This window comes from Arvicola amphibius, chromosome 12, assembly GCF_903992535.2.
Source record: "Arvicola amphibius chromosome 12, mArvAmp1.2, whole genome shotgun sequence".
In the NCBI taxonomy this organism is placed as follows: Eukaryota; Metazoa; Chordata; class Mammalia; order Rodentia; family Cricetidae; genus Arvicola; species Arvicola amphibius.
The window spans coordinates 28873692-28891812 of NC_052058.2; the positions used below are offsets into that span (position 1 = coordinate 28873692).

The following is an 18121-nucleotide window of genomic DNA, read 5'->3' on the forward strand; positions in this document are numbered from 1 at the left end:
TGACTCTAGACTGCAGTTCCCTCTGACATCACACTGTCTCCACGCTGACATCACACTGTCTCCATGTTGACATCACACCATCTCCACGCTGACATCACACTGACATCACACTGTCTCCGTGCTGACATCATACTGTCTCCATGCTGACATCACAACGTCTCCACGCTGACATCACACCATCTCCATGCTGACATCACACTGTCTCCATGATGACATCACACCATCTTTACACTGACATCACACCGTATCCACGCTGACATCATACTGTCTCCATGCTGACATCATACCGTCTCCACGCTGATGTCTGTGTCTCTACCACTGATGACAGTTGTCCTCTTCCTTCCCAGGACAAATCTGCAGGAGAAGGTTTCTAACTTGCCCTTAGGTTTAGGTCTTCACGTGGGGTTGTGGTACTTAGTTACCACCTGAATCCAGGTGACAGGAAGTCACATGCCTGCTCAGCTTTGCTATTACAAATCCCACTAGTAAGATTTAACATCTCATCAAATATACCCTTGAAGCTGGACATGGTGGTGCCTGTAATTCCAACATTTGAAAGACTGAGCAGGAAAACTCGAGTTTCAGGGCAGCCTGGGCTACATAATATTTTTTATCAAAAAGTAAATAAATAAAATAAAAACAACCCTTGGAACTAAAGAGATGGCTCAATAGTTAAGAGTACTTACTGCTCTTACAGAGAACTGGGGTTAGATTCTCAGCCCCTACCTGGTGACTCAGAAGCATCTGGAATACCCTGGAACTCACACGGTGCATTCATACACATAAATCTTTAAGATACAAATTGTTGTTGTTGCTGCTGCTGCGGTTTTTAAAACCCTTTTTAAAACATGTGCCTTTTCAGTTCATTTTGAAGGGAGCAACTTAGAATCACCGAGGCAAATTAAGGTTGGGTTTGGGTAGGAGGTTAGGCATGAGGGTGAGGCTGGGGAAACCATTCACTGAATCAAGCCTGTGGGCGCTGGGTTCACCCTCCACACCCCCCACTCCTGCTTCCACACATAACTCAGGGAAGCGAGAAAAGTCTACAACTCCTGGCAGGGACTTAACACCCCAAATCAGTCACTGAAGTGCTGGGCCCTCTCTCTTAAGAACCACACACATGCACACACATGCACACACACACACACACACACATATGCACATGCACACATTTTCAGGTCACAGATTCTATTCTCTCCAGGAATAAAAGGATGCATTATTAGGAAATCCATCAATATAATTCATCTCCTTAACTGAATCTAAAGGAAAAATCAGTAACAAAAAGCAGACGCCTCCTCTGATGCTCATCCTGTTGGAACCCAGCACTGAGTACTGAGTCTTCACTAGACAGGAACAGAGGGAAACTTCCTAAAAAGATCTGGAGATCCGGCTGAAAAGCACAGCACATTCCCTGCAGGGTCGAGGAGCCCAGGCCACTCCAGCGGACACCACCCAGGAAGGAGCTGTCAGCACAGTTAGACAGAAGAAAAACAAGTTTCAACAACTGGAAATGAAAAGGAAGCAAAATTTCATTAAGTTAAAGATTATATAATTATATGTCTGGAAAAAATCCTTCCCCACAAAAATAATAATATTAAAAGCGGATCTGAAAAAAACTATTAGAACAAATAAGATAATTTGATGATGTTAATCAATATTAAGAAGTTATTAATGACTTTCTTACAGGAAGGAAGGCAGGCAGGCGAACCATCCTGAATATGAGATAATGATCAGTCAGCGAAATGATCATTCAAAAATATATCCCTAACTAGGTATGGTGGTCACAATTATTATCCAACTTTGGAGGCTGCAGCAAGAAGATCCCTGTGAGTTGGAGGCTGGCCTGAGCTATACAATGAGTTCCAGGCTGGTCTAGGCTATAGAGTAAGTCTCTGTCTCTACATGGATCAAATGTACATGGGAAGTAGAAAAGGAGAAGCATCTCCTGAATAAATTGGGAGCATGGGGACCATGGGAGAGGGTTGAAGGGGAGGAGAGAAGCAGGGAGGGGAGCAGAGAAAAATGTATAAGTCAACAAAATCAATAAAAAAGAATAAGTCCTTGTTGCAAAACAAATCAAGAATATAAATACAGACAGACAGACAGACAGACAGCTATCTGGAGGGCCAAGACAGGAGGTCACTTCAGCATAGCAGTTCAGAGTCAGCCTGGGGAAGGGAGTGAAACCCCAACTCAAAACCAGAAAATGTTCTGAAGCATGCTCATTCCTGCGTGCTGCCACATTCCTTATTCTCCTCCGTGTGAACTCTAGTGGGACGCTGGGAGCGAACGCTATGACTAACGCAGGTGCCGTAGACGGCATGTGTCTTGGCACAGTGAATCCTTCACCCAAGGCTGCCCACTCCAGCCACCTGGGGAAGCCAGCAGGCCCTTTAGTTCCAGTAATAATGATTGCCAGTAATAGAGCTGACCAACTGATCAGCACACAGGACAGTCCCATTATCACACATCAGTGCTGGCCTGTCTGTTGCCCAGCACAAACGTTCCTGCCCCTGGGCCTTTGCACATGCCATCCTTGCAAGCCGCCATGAGTTTCCTCAAGAAGGCTACACAAGGCCCATTCTCTCAACATTTGATCTGTGCTCAAATGTTATCCTGTTTTTAAAAAGTCCTCCTTGTTGCACTACCTGGAACAAGACTCCATTCAGCTTCATTTCTCCCTAGAGCACACGTCGCCAGCCAGCAGCACTTTATACTTCTGCTTCCTCAGTCTTCCTGCTTCACCAGAAGGTTAGCACCATCAACGCGGCCATCACTGCTGCTTCGTTCACTGACTCTTGTCTAACCCAAACACAGTCCCGCACACATAAACACTCTAATAAAACGGAAGTGCGGGAGCTCCTTGTCGTGTTCTGCCAAAAGCAGCTCCGCCAGGCCTAAGCTAGGCAGCAACATGTTAGAGCGAGAGGCAAAAGGCACGGGGTGAGGGCAGCCAGGTCCTGCAGAAAAGTCACCACGTCTTTCCCTGGGGGTTAAACATCACACCTACGATGCACAGGTTCAACGTGCTGGTTACAGCAGCCGCCTTCCTGCACTGTCCCAGGGATGCCTGTCCTCTGTCTCGAATGCTCTACTCAAGCCTCCCCAGACTTCCCTGCAGAGGTGAGGCAGCTCTCTGTGGGAAAGAAGACAGCAGCTGATTGAAGCTTAGCCTGAGGGGCCCCACAAGACGGCTCAGCTGGTAAAGGCACCCCCTGCCAAACCTGATAATGGGCGTTGGATCCCCAGGACCTCGATGGAGACAGCGGAAGGAGAACAAATTCCCAAATTCACTTGATTTATGGTACCGCTCAGGGGCAAGGCCTCTCTGGTTCCATCTTTAACACCAGAACAGTTTTTCAAACTCACACCTAACTCACAACCGTGCCATAACACGACAGAACATCCCAGCCTGTGAGATTACAGCTCCAGCAGAGCAGCCCCTCCCTGCCCTTTAAACCAATCCACACGCAATCACAGTATAAAAACTCAAGTGACAAAGTATAATAAAACTGACTGCCACATTGAATACAAAAACTTCCACACATGAAAAAGAGAAAAGGCTATCATTCCACGCAGCGTGCCCATCATCCACGCAGTCAGAACACCCTAAGTAAAAGCAACATTTGGCAATGCAGTGACAAGCCTTACCCTCATCAGGCCCAGGAACCTCAGCGAGGTAGGGTTTAGCTGTCTGCACGTTACCCTGACACAACTCAATGAGTCCAGTGCTTGGATCTTACGGTTGGAAAAGCCGATTTACCTCCAGAGCAACTGTTCCACTTCTGCTTGGCAGGAATTTTCTATCAGATTCCCCGGGAGGGAGAGTTACATGACGCACATGGCCTCCACTCGGAGTGGGCAGGTGTGTGGACAAGGGCCACTGCCTGCCCCACCTGGGCAGGGGCTCCTGCATGTCACCATTGCCAGATGAGTGTGGGCCAGGCTCTACCTGCCACTCTCCATGAGCTGTGCTCTCACCGTGAGAACGGGCAGGACACCGCTGAAGCCCTTCCCAGCTTGTGTGTTTCGCTGTTTCCCAGGCTCAGAGGCACACAGCAGGCAGGCAGCACTTCCTAAGGAGGTTCACACCACCCTTTACACAAAAAAATGCCTATGAAGACAGAGTAAAGAAACCTGAGCAACTCCACTAAGCTCTCTGTGTCTCCCTGCCTCCTACAACCAACTCTTCATTTGGCTACAGGCACCGTGAAGGCAAAGTCCTCGGCTGCTGTGACGTCAGGAAGCCTGACAGTCTATGGCAGGGACCTGAATTACTCAATGAAATCCTTGAAGATGAAGCAGAGGCTAGGCACTTAAGACAGTTCCTACTGGGCTCTGAGGTTGGCAGAAGAATGGTTTATGGGTGGATAACAGACTCGGGCTATGTACCATATCATTCTGTATGTCAGTCGAGTGTGGAGAAGGTTACCCTACTGAACTCTCTGTCCCACCATTATCTCCTTTCACGGGCAGGCAGGGTGGGTGTTCAGGGTGTCACAACCTAGAGACACCTGGGAAGAGGGACCCTCAGTTGAGGAATTACCGAGGTCAGACTGGCCATTCTTGCGAGGTTGTCTTAATTGATCACTGATGTGGAAGGACCCAGCTCGTTATGGGCGGCAGCAACGCTAAGCGAGTGCGTGTGAGCTATATACAAAAGCTAGCTGAGCACGAGCCATGGAGTCAGCTGTAGGCAGTGTTTCTCCGCACTCTCTGCTTCAGTTCGTGCCTGAGTCCCTGTCCTGCCTCCCCTCAGTTACAGACTGGACTGTGATCCAAAGTGCTACCTGAAACAAACCCTTTCCTCCCCGAGTTGTTTTTGGCCATGGTGTTTCTCACAGGAACAGAGGGCAAACTAGGTCACAGATGGAGACAGGAAACTTCAGCGACGAGGTCAGAATCATCACCGTCCCTGACACACTAGGCTGCCCAGAGAAAGGATAACTACCTGGAACTGAGAATATGACTACAGGCTCTCCTGATGGGATTAAATACACACCCCTGCATCTCAAATTATGGAACCTCATTCCTGGGACAGTCTCTGCAAAGAGGCTCTGAGCTTCCCTGTACAGAGGTGTTGCCTACGGAGGGTCAAAGACACTGATTCCAATCTAAGACCTAGAATTACCGCTGCTCTTGGAGCAGGTACTTAAGAATCTATCTCCCTTTCCCGTACAGTGGAGAACAATACATATTTCACTGCGTGGCTATGAGGTCTGGAGCGAAAATACGCACAGCCTCTCCAGAGGCTCCCGCTTCAGCAGAGGACGATCATTTTTTCCTGCATGGAAAAAAAAATGCTCCTAGGCTGTGGGGAAGGAAGAGGCGAGCAGAGCGTTTGTTTCTTAACAGATGCAAGGATGATTTCTATTCTTTTATTATTATTATTATTATTTTCTTTAAGATGAGGTCCTACAATGCCCTCATTATTCTCAAGCTCGAGGGCTCAACGGATCTCCCTGTCTGAACCTCCTGAATGCTGGGTCTCCAGGTTCCACAGGACAGCTTTTAAACACTGCTCCAACCCCTGCCTTTGGCCAGAACAAGGACAGACAAACTTTGGTTTGATGAATAACAATACAAGGAAAATTGGGCCTGAGGTTCAGAGCAGGGTCTGGGTCCAAACAGCCCACCCAGCCTTTGCCTTGACAGGCCTAGATTCCTCGTCTGTAAAAGACACACATGTCTCAAGCCATGGTTACATGTTAGAAGAACTGAGGAGATCCTGAGTATTAGAAGTGATCTGTCCAACAGCTGACAGGGGCACAAACCTCTATTTAGAAACCCTGCCACGCAACCTGATCTTTTAATAGGCTCTGACAAGGCCTGCAGGAAGGGCCTACTTAACTGAACTGAAGCCAGCACCGGCAAAACACATTTGGCAAAAGGTTGCATTTTTCCCTCCTGATGTTCCTATTACCGTAAGGGAAAAGTTGTTCTCTAAGAAGCTGCTTGGAGACGCTGAAGAGGTGAAGTGTAGAGGTGAGGAGGAGAGGAGAAGTGAGGAGAAGAAGGGAGGAGAAGAGAGGGGAGGAGGATAAAGGAGAGGGAAAGGAGAGGGGAGGTGAGGAGGGGAGGTGGAAGGGTGAAGTGTCTCACAGAAGGTCATGAACGCAGGAGTTCAGAACTGTTAGCTGTCACTTTCCAGACTGTGAAGGTCACCAGAGGTAGGGGAAGGTGAACAGGTCCCTCATAGCCCTTTAAGTAGTAAACAAAGAGCTAATAAAACCACTGAATGAAACAGCTCTGAGCTAATGACAGATGGAAGTTGATAAGGGGACCAGGGAACAGAGGGTAGCAGCAGCGAGCAGTAAGAACAGCTGTGGGGTTCTAGTCTCCAAACTAGGAAAATCCCAATGTGGAATCAAGCTCTCCCTGGAGCTTCTTCCATGTTACTGCTTCCAGCCAACCCAGCCCACCAAAGCCGTCCCTAAGCCACAGGCACCACGTATCCAAAGTAACCTGCCCACAGCTGATACAAGAAGTGCCCCAGACTAGACACCAGGTCTCACTGCAGCACAGAGGCCCTTCTTTCTAGGAGAGGAATGCCTAACAGAGCCAGCACAAAGTCCAGTGAGCCCTGCGTCAACAGCATGAGGCAGGACACCATGGTTAACATCTGCTTGGTTTCTGGTTCTGTGGCCTGTTGGCCTAAAACTCACAAACCTCTTCCCTCAGGCTCCTGAGAGTGGTGGCCCAGTGGTTAATAGCACTTGCTGTTCTTGTAAAGGTTCAATTCCTAGCACCCACACGGCAGCTCACTGTATGTGATGTCCACATATATATGCAGGCAAAGCATTCACACACATAAATTAAAAATAAATATGCTTCAGGCGGATCTCTGTGAGTTCGAGACCAGCCTGGTCTATAAGAGCTAGTTCCAGGACAGGCTCCAAAGCTACAGAGAAACCCTGTCTCAAAAAAAAAATATATATATATATATATGCTTTTATATTCACCTGAACTGAATGTGTATGGACTGTTACGTTTTTAAGTATCCTAGCGTCTCACACACACCGCATGAGTGCTCTAGTTCTAAGAATATTATAACCTCAGCCTTCCTTTTACTTTTTTTTAATATGTATTTATTATGTATACAATATTCTGTCTGTGTGTATGTCTGCAGGCCAGAAGAGGGCACCAGACCTCATTACAGATGGTTGTGAGCCACCATGTGGTTGCCGGGAATTGAACTCAGGACCTTTGGAAGAACAGGCAATGCTCTTAACCACTGGCCTCAGTAAGTGGGCTACATGGGCCTTAAACTCCAAATGTAGCCTTGAATTTTAATCTGTGTGCAAGAAATGATTTAATAAATGCAGGCGGTTATCTGCATTCTTTGCAGACATCATGCTGTTTGCAAAATGTTGTGAAAAACAATATTAAAAAGTTCCAAGGCATAATGTAGATGAAGATAAACATTAATTTAAGCTGAAGGGGGAAAAAAACTAGCCAGAAACAAATATAAGCTAAGGCCGAGCATTCATAACTTATAAGAAGTCTCTGTCTCATGATTTGGGAGACAGTTGGTGGCCCAAAAAAGTCTGGTCCAACTTAATGTAACAGATTTGAGCATCTCTGAATGCTGATATTCATGAGGATCCTAGGCCAACTCCCCCAACAGCAAGCAACAACTATACTGTAATAGTTAAGCCAGAGAGGACTTTCATTTTGAAGAAGCACATACAGCCTTCAAGTAGAAACTGGCAAGGGCATTTTCCTTTAATGCCAAGGCCTGCCTGGTAATGGTAATGGGTTGATGGATGAATTAGTGAATGAATGAATAAGTGAATGATGAACGGGGCCTTTCCAGTTCCCCAGCATGACACAGGAAGGACTGATAGGAAGGACAAGGATTTTCTCCTCAGAATTCCCTTTGCACCAGAGTTCCCTCAGAAATTCTGCTTGCCTGACACCATCTCCCACTGCACAGCTGAGGAACTGGAGCACAAAGAAATAACTCTATCTGGTCATAGTCACCGTGTACAGCAGGAAACTTGGCTCCCTGGAGGTTTACCACATGGAAATCTGGGGTTCTTAGGCCCCTAGTGGACCAGGTGCCATCTAGAAGTGGAAGGAACCAGAAGTGATGGCCCAGCCACAAATACCATGGGAATGGGTTTCTTCCAATAACGTTGTTTGGTTGCAAGATACAATGTCCGGAGATTCCTGAAGCAAAACTCTACTATACAGAGGACTGGGCTTGGTAAGGCCCTGTCCTCAAAACGTGGAGCTGGTTCCAGCCTAAACTGCGGTGCTGGCTGATTTTAGGTCAACTTGACGCAAGCTAGAGTCATGCGAGAGTTAACTGAGAAAAGGCCAGAAGATTGGGTTGTGGGCAAGCCTGCAGCACATTTTCTTAATTAGTGATTGACAGGGAAGGGCCCAGCCCATGGCGGGTGGGGCCACCCCTAGGCTAGTGGTTCTGGGTCCTATAAGGAAACAGGTTGAGCAAGTGAATAAGCAGCGCCCTTCCACGGCCTCCACATCAGCTCCGCCTCCAAGTTCTTGCTTTGCTTGACTTGCTCTCCTGACTCCCTTTGATGATGAACAGTCCTGTGGAAGTGTAAGCCAAATAAATCCTTTCCTTCCCAAGTCGCTTTGGTCATGGTGTTTCACCAGAGCAATAGTAACCCTAACTAAAAAAGGGGATATATACAATCGTACTCTCCACTAACCAACCAAAAAACAGAGGCTTTCCACTGGCCCATACTCATCAAGTATGCGAATGCCCCTCACACTGCCCCCCCCAACTCTCAGTTCTCTGAAAATGCCTCTCGAACCTACCTTGTGCTTCTAATACACTTAGTAATGTACCACAAATGCCCATGGAATGACTCAACAATTCATCGACCGATGGGCTAGTTCCCCTCAAGGGACTGTCAGATAATAAGCTCTTGATAGTAATAACAAGAGAGACCAGGCTCCTGGGATCAACCAGTCCCACAAGAGGTAGTTGTGATGCTGTGGAAAGAGCCACAGTCAGCCAGACCCCAGGGGCCTGAGACCAACACATGCTCCTACGGCTTGAATTCCTACGGCTTGGACAATTATTTCCTCACTCTTAGACTGTTTGCTTAAACTGCAATAAGAAATGAGATACAATAAATCCAAAGCCTCTTCCCGTGCTGAGTATTTTTTTTAACTATGACGGGGGAGGTGTGCATCTAAGTGCAGGTGCCTGTGAAGGCCAAAGAAGGTGTCAGATCCACTAGAACGAGAGTAACAGGTCACCGTGAGACAACATTGGTGCTAGGAAGTGGACTTGGGTCTTCTGCAAGCAGTGCATGTTCATAACCATTAAGCCAGCTATCCAGCCCCTCAAATTTTATGTCTTTTGAAATATGTAAGAAAGAGGAGCTTAGGGTGACAGCTGAAATTGCATTCTGCATGCATTTCTTTCATTTATATATTTACCTATTTGTTTCTGTGGTATGGGATGGAACCTAGGCCTTCACACATGCTAGGCAAAGCTGTACTACTAAGACACATCCTCAGCCTGGATACCCTTAATCTTTGAATGGGCTCTAAAATGAAACATTTCAAGGCAGAGTGTTGGGTTAGGTTTACCGAGGACAAGCCAAACACCTCCTTCCCACTGCATCAAGGAGAAACATTTCTCCTAACACCATATATTCACTTCCCACGGCAAGGACGTTCAGCTTGGGAAATCCTTCCACGAGAGTATCTGGGTGAGTGTAAGTGAGCCTCTGAGGTGCTGGGGGTACACCAAAACCCTGGGTCATGTGCTGGAGTGGGACATCCCTGCTCACTCCGAGAATAGTCGCAGATACAGAGCGACAACTGCAAACAGGGCAGGCTGACTCCAACGTCACATCCCACAGGGGAGCTCAGCACTGAGCCAGTGCGGTTCACGGACTGTCTAATGAGAGCGCTGGCTAAAAGCTGAGTTTCCACGAGGAGACCAAAGAGTTGTGATTTTCCTTTTTGTTCCTCGGGCTGCTTTTAAGTAAAGTCTCTTCTGTCACCTATGACTACAAAATAGGGAAACAACACTACTCCTTCCTTCTAGAACCCTGTGAGAATTCAAGCAGAGGAGTAGAAAACCGGTGCACAGAGCACTGACATTCAGCAAACACTCAGCCTGCCGCCAGGGATGCAGGTGGGCGGCTGCTAGATTTAGCCCACCTCAAGTCAGAAATCTAACCTTGGGCTTCAGAATCCTTCAGCGATTCAAAGGAGAGGATGTGCTTCTGTACTGGACTGACCCAACCCCTGGAACAGCAGCCTGGAGGCTTTGCAGAAGAGAAAGTAAAGTTTCATCTTCACCTAGGAAGATCCAGGACTGCCCAGGTGTGCTGGGTGCCTGGGTCTCAGGAGAGGTTGCCGCTCCCTGTGAGGGCAGAAGCTTATGGGTATCAGTGGGAGATGAAACCAGGCAACGGTCCCAAGAAGATGAACCTTCCCAGAGGAAAGAAGAGAAGAAATTACAGCCCCAGAGAGGTATGCTGTTCACCTTGCTGACTGCAAAAACTAAAGGACAGATCTGAGGTTTGCAGGGGGTAGGCAGACAGGAAACCTGGTACCCAGCTGATAAGCCAAACTGTGTTCCCTAGAGAGTGATCTGATCATTTTTATTAGACTCTTAAGTATATATGCAGGATGATTCAGCAACTCTTCTCCTTAGTAACCACCACAGAGAAACATTAGCTTGTGTGCCCAAAGGAAGACAGCCCAGCACACATCCCAACAAAACCCGGAGCCAGTCTAAGCGCCATGAGCTGGCTCAGCAATCGGTGAGACAGAGGCCCTCACACTTGCTGTGATGTGAAAACAAAGGAGAGTCACATAGGCTGCTGCCTCAAAAACATCACAGGATGCATCACTAAATGTTTTAAAGGGTTAGAAAACAGGCCAGCCAGCACAACATGCATTCTTAAAAGAAGAAATGAGGGACTGAGGAGATGGATCCATGGGTTAAACAGGTTGGCGCCCAACTGTGAGGACCTGGGTTGAACAGTTTGATGCCCAAATGTGAGGACCCAAGCTTGGATTCCCCAGAACCCACATATATGCCAAGTAGGCATGGCAGCCCACTTATAATCTCTACACATGGGAGGCTGAAACAGGATTCCCTGGAGCAAGCTGGGGACTTGCTTGAGACTAGGTGAACCTGCAAGGTCTGGATTCAAATGAGAGACCTGTCTCAATAGATAAGGCAGAGAGGAATCAAGGGAGACACCTGACTTCAACCTCTGGCCTCCACATGTGCTTGTATATACACACACCACCACCACTAACAACAACAACACCATCACCACCACCACCACCACCACCACCACCACCAACAACAACAACAACAACAAAGGAGAAGAAATGAAAGAATGACTTCCTTCTATATATCTCGATAGCCAGAGAAAATTCTGGAAGGAAAATGGACATATTACACAAAGCATAAACAAACTGCATAGATAATAGGGAGAACAGGAATGGATTCAGGACTGAGAATTAAATGTTTTTTAATTGATAAAATTAAACAGTTTTTCTTAAAAAAAAAAAAGAGGAAGTGAAAGAGAGAGGAAGAAATGTCATGAAAGAGCTCGGGTCCATCCCTGCTTGCTCCTGAGAGACCAGTCACTCACAAGCACCGTGTTCTGAGTGGTGGCACTGTGTTTGGGGATGAACACCCACAGCATAGAACTGAGACACTGAATTTTATGCCACATCATTTCTGTGACCCCAGCTCTTCTGGAACTTAGAAATATTTCTTTGTATTTAACAATAGTTTCTCTCCTCAGGTGGAACGAGCTAGACACGTGAAAGAAGATGTGTTTCTGGAGGGCAGAGGATCAAACCCAGAGCCTGACGCACGCTAGGAAGACACTGTACCACCAAGCTCCTCACCATGCAACCTCTGATCCTTCAGGGTTTCTACCAACCATACAGGCATGAAGGAATTTGACGCACTGAACCATTGCATGACATTTTTTCCTTGTTACCTTTCCTTGTTTTCTTCCATCCCTCTATAAATGCACTGATTCATCCCTGGGAAATTCTCTGCAGACTCAGTGTGCCAGGCCTAGATTTTCTTTCCTAAAAAACAAAATGACCAAGGGAATGATTAGAACAAAGCACAATGGCACAAATGTATAAAAAAAAAACATAATGAAGCCGGCTGCTGGTGGCGCACACCTTTAATCCCAGTACTCTGGAGGCTGAGGCAGGTAGATCTCTGCGTTTGAGGCCAGCCTGGTCTGCAGAGCGAGTTCCAGGACAGCCAGGGCTATAGAGAAACCCTGACTCGAAAATAAAACAGAACAACAACAACAAAAAGAAAAAATAAAGCAAAACAAAACAAAAAATTCATTCATTCTCTCTCTCACACACACACTTAAATAATGAATGAAATAAGTAAAAACAGCCATTACACATACAAACGGTGTATTTCAGTTATAAACACACCAAGAGGGCCACATTAGGATATACCAAAGGCTACCCAGCATTCCTCACATCCATCCTCCTTTTTTCCACAATCCCAAGTTGAGCATCCCTAAATCAAAACATCCAAACTCTAAAATGTTCCAAAATCTGAGACTTTCTGAGCCCCAACAAGATCCCACAAGTAAAAAATTCTAGATCAGAAAACATTACCTTATTCACAAAATTTGTTTAAAATATTGCATATAGCTAATGGGTGTTATGTGCATATGATATATATGAAAGTTAAATCCTGTGTTTAGACTTGAGTCCCTTCTCCAAGATATCTCATTATAGATATGCAGATAGTTCTCAGTTTGAAAAAAAATTAAAACGTCCTGGTGACAAGGGATAATGTATCCTAGCTCTCAGGCGTCCTTGGAGCATCTTCTGTTTTGGTTTTTCGAGGCAGAGTTTCTCTATGTATCCATGGCTGTTCTGGAACTCACTCTGTAGACCAGGTTGACCTTGAACTCACAGAGATCCGCCTGCCTCTGCACAGTACTTTAATCCAGTACTAGGATTAAAGGTGTGCGTCACTACCACCCCTGCTCTTGCAATATCTTCTATGAGACTCTTGAGCAGGGCACCAGGCACAGGATGAGAAGCATATATGACGGTTAAAGTTACCACAAAATGACTCCTGAGAATGGCAAAGGTCCCCTAAATGCACATGATGCTCACACCAAAGATCCAAGTTGAAGTCCTCAGCTGTAACAGAGGCTAGCAGGAGACAAAGGAAGAGCCAAAGAAGAGCTAAAGAGAATCAATCCAAGGTGCTTCACAGGGTCCCTCCTCTTCTTCACTGTCAGAGCATCTGCCCCATAGGGAGCATGAGCCACACTCCTAGGCTCCTGGTTCAGCTGTGGCTGCTGTATTCCTCACCAAAAAGAAGGCTGTGGTTAACATCACAGGACAGATTCCCTTCATAGGCATGCCTCCAAACACCAAACTGCTACTTTGGTGTTTTACACACACACACACACACACACGCACGCACACACACACAACCAGTTTCTACTCTAGAAAGCTATTCTTAGGGAGAATGTGTTGACTTCCAACTCAGTGCCTCCTAGAGAAGGGTTGAGGGCGATTCTAGCTGCCCATGGTTGATTAAGCCAAGCACCGCTGTCCCAACCGTCGTGACCACTGAGCATTAAAGACCTGCTTGGCAGCGTCTCTGACCTATCATTCCCCATCTGCTCCACGTGGGCCTGGCCTTCTCCCAGGCTAAAGCACTATCTGCTTAACTCTGATCCAGGGGAGAAGGACCAAATTCCTGGGATGCCTGACCCCACCCAGAGAAAAGGGACAGAGCCAGTGTTAGGGAGATTCTCCAGCCCCTGCCTCCAATGCTGTTCTTTCATTTAACTTGCAGAGATCAAGCTATGAGCTATTTTTAGCATCTGGGTCCCTGTCTAGGGCCACTGATCTGGCTTCCATCAGAGCTAACTTCATCAGCTGCTGCGTGTACATTCTGGGGGTGGGGGTGGGCGTCCTGGGGGTGGGGGTGGGGCAGGAATAAGGAGATCCTAGAAAAGAAGTGGGCTTGCGTAGAGGATTCTGGGGTGCCTTAGCAATGCAGTTGTAAAGCAGGAGGGAAGTATCAACGGTCCATATCTCGGACACTCTGTGGCTAGGATTGCCTCAGCCTAGCTCACTCCAGCCTGGAAGCCAAGATGGCTCAATCCCAACCTCTTCTGCATGCAGCATAAGCACAGTTATTGCAGCATGGAAACCCATCTCTCATCCCCAGTGAGCAGGAAACAGAACTCTCTTCACACTCACCACCCTCAAGGACCTGTGAGAAGGCACTTGGGAGGAGAGGCCCAGCATTATAGCGGTATATTATTTGTGTTTTAATAAATAAAGCTTGTCTGAAGGTCAGTGCAAAGCAACCACACTAGCCAGCCATACAGGCCAGGCAGTGGTGGCACACGCCTTTAATTCCGCAGCCACACTAGTTAGCCACAGAGGACAGGCGCTGGTGGTGCAGGCCTTTAATCCCAGCACTAGAGAGGAATATAAAATGGGATGAGACCGGAACTCGCTCTCTTTCAGTCTGAAGATTTCAAAGAGGTCAGAGCTCTCTAGACGCTTAGCTGGTTTTGCTTTTCTGATCTTCAGGTTGAACCCCAATATCTGTTTCTTGGTTTTTATGATTCGTGATGCAATTGGCGCCCAATATTTGGGGTACGCATTCACAAACAAGCTGTTTGCCACTGGCACAGGCCAGAGCTACACGTGGGGTTCCCACTAGAGATGCACATGGGGCTCCAGACCTACTACTTGGCTAGGCTTTCTTTTTATTTCCCCAAGCCTCTGAGAGAGTTTGGGATTTTCCTGTTGTAGCCTCTCTGAAACAGTCTCCAGCAGCCACCCAATCTCCAGAAGCCCAAGCCCCAAACCACAGCACTCATCTGCATTAACTGGCTGGTTCTGCCTTCAGACAGTTACCCCCCCCCCAAAAAAAAAACATCTTTCTTAGCTTTTTCCTAACAATCCCGTCAATCCTGTGCACTTTTCAGACTGTGCTCTCTCTCCTCTCTCTCTCTCTCTCTCTCTCTCTCTCTCCCTCCCTCCCTCCCTCCCTCCCTCTCTCTCTTCTCTCTCTGCACTATAGGTTGTGGGCTCTCCCTGAATACCCTTCTCAGGCAGCTGGCAAACCAGGTGGCTACCATGAAATCAGTACAGCTTTTACTGTTCTATGCAACAGCAATAAGCCTCATATCTCCATCAACCTTCTTAGATTTGATAAGACAATTGGAAATCCTTAAAAGAAGGAATGAGTTAAAAGAGAGAGTTTTCGCACATTAGAAAATGGGGAACTACAGACTGAGAGGTGAGTAATCAGCCAGACAGCTGGGCACCTCCCTCCCTAGACCCTCGGTACTGGGGCAAAACTCCAGGCCCCTCCCCCACCTCCAACATCCCACCCCATCAATCAGACCCTTTAAGCTACAAGGCCCACTCTGCCCACAAACACACCCATCCTCTGTGACCTCAGAGGAACTCTGAAGCACAGGCTGCAACTGCACAGAGCAAACCAAGAGAGACCTCAGTGGTTCCCTAAGACACAGACAGCAACCGCACAGAGTAAGACTAAGAGCAGCTCCCTAAGACACTGACAGCCACTGCAAGGATTGGACCAAGAGGTAGACACTGCCAGCACCAACTGGAGGAAGAGGGGGATAAGTGCCAATGCAAGAATTCACATAACAACCTAAAAAGTAACATGTTAACACCAAAACCCAGTGGTCATACAACAGGAAGACTTGATAATCCTAACCCAGAAGAAGCAGAAGAAAACTGTCTTAAATATAACTTTATGAAAATGATGGAGACCCTTAAAGACAGAATGAAAAATTCCCTTAAAGAAATGGAGGAAAAGACAAACAAAAAATTGGTTGTAATCAATAAATCTCTTTTAAAAACTCAAGAAAAAGCAATCAAACAGGTGAAGGAAACAATTCAAAACTTGAAAACTGAAGTAGAGGGAATAAATAAAACACAAACTGAGAGAATCCCGGAAAGGGAAAATCTGGCTAAACAAACAGGAACTACTGATTCAAGCATAAGCAACAGAATATAAGAAATGGAAGAGAGAATCTCAAATGTTGAAGATAGTATAGAGGATATAGATTCATCGGTCAAAGAAAATGATAAATCCAACAAATTCTTAACACAAAATGTCCAGGAATTCTGGGACACCATAAAAAGACCAAAAAATAATAATAATAATAATAGGGATGGAAGGAGAAAAACTCCAACTCAAAGGCACAGAAAACATATTCAACAAAATCATAGAAGAAAACTTTCCCAACCTAAAGAAGGATATGCCTAGGAAGGTACAAGAAGCAAGTCCCCTCACCATATAATAATCAAAACACAAAACATACAGAATAAAGAAAGAATATTAAGAGCTATCAAGTAACATATAAAGGCAGACCTATCAAAATGACACCCAACTTCTCAATGGGAACCATGAAATCCAGAAAATCCTGAACAGATGTGCTGCAGACACTAAGAGACCATTGATGGAAGCCCAGACCACTATAACCAGCAAAGTTTCCAATCACCATCAATGGAGAAAACAAGATATTCCATGAAAGACCAAATTTAAACAACACCTGTTTGCAGTCTTACATAAAGTACTAGAAGGAAAACTCCAACTGAAAGAAAAGAGCCATATGATCATCTCATTAGATGCTGAAAAAGCATTCAACAAAATCCAACACCCCTTCATAATTAAGGTCTTGGAGAGTTCAGAGATACAAGGAACATATCTACATATAATAAAAGCAATATACAGTAAGCCAACAGACAACATCAAATTAAATGGAGAGAAACTCAAAGTGATTCCACTAAAATCAGGACAAGACAAGGTTGTCTACTTTCTCCACATCTATTTAACATAGTTCTTGAAGTTATAGTGAGAGCAATAAGACAAAAAAAGGAGATCAGGGGGATACAAATTGGAAATGGAGAAGTCAAACTTTTGCTATTTGCAGATGACTTGATAATATATATAAGTGATCCCAAGAATTCTGCCAGGGATCTCCTACAAATGATAAACACCTTCAGTAATGTGACAGGATACAAGATCAACTAAAAAAAATCAGTAGCCCTCCTATACACAAATGATAAAGAAGTGAGAAACATCACCTTTTACAATAGCCACAAATAACATAAAATGTCTTGGGGCAACACTAACCAAAGAAGTTAAAGGCCTGTTATAAGAACTTTAAGTCTTTGAAGAAAGAAATTGAAGAAGATATCAGAAAATGGAAAGATCTTCCTTGTTCTTGGATAGGGAGGAGCAACATAATAAAAATGGCAACCCTACCAAAAGCAATCTACAGATACAATGCAATCCAATGCAATCCCCATCAAAATCCCAACACACTCCTTCACAGATCTCAAAACAACAATACTTAACTTCATATGGAAAAACAAAAAACCCAGGATAGTCAAAACAATCCTGAATAATATAGGAACTTCCAGAGGCATCACCATCCCTGACATCAAGCTCTATTATAGAGCTACAGTAATGAAAATAGCTTGGTATTAGCATAAAAACAGACAGGTTGACCAATGGAACCAAATCAAAGACCCGAATATTAATCCACACACCTATGAACACCTGAGTTTTGACAAAGAAGCTAAAATTATATAATGAAAAAAAAAGAAAGCATCTTTAACAAATGGTGCTGGCATAACTGGATGTCAACATGTAGAAGAATGCAAATAGATCCACCCCCACCCCCATGCACAAAACTCAAGCCCAAATGGATTAAAGACCTCAAGATAAATATGACCACACTAAACCTGATAGAAGAGAAAGTGGGAAGTATACTTGAATGCATGGGTACAGGAGACAACTTCCTAAATATAACCCTAGTAGCACAGACACTGAGAGAAACAATTAATAAATTGGACCTTCCGAAGCTGAGAAGCTTCTGTAAAGCAAAGGACAAAGTCAATAAGACAAAAAGGTAGCCTACTGATCTTCACCATCCCTGCATCAGACAGAGGACTGATCTCAAAAATATATAAAGAACTCAAGAAATTAGACATTAAAATATCAAATAATCCAATTAAAAATGGGGTACATATCTAAACAAAGAATTCTCAAGAGAAGAATTTCAAATGGCTGAAAGACTTAAGGAAATGTTCAACA

General features: G+C 45.6%; 1 protein-coding gene across 1 annotated transcript in view; it reads right to left on the reverse strand.

Moving 5' to 3' along the window:
• The window catches only part of Arhgef3 (Rho guanine nucleotide exchange factor 3), a 297984-nt gene that overhangs the window by 230599 nt on the left and 49264 nt on the right, over window positions 1-18121 (reverse strand). Inside the window, 1 exon segment of the mRNA XM_038350075.1 lies at window positions 11964-12057. Coding sequence (XP_038206003.1) covers window positions 11964-12007 — 44 coding nt within the window. The 5' untranslated portion in view covers window positions 12008-12057.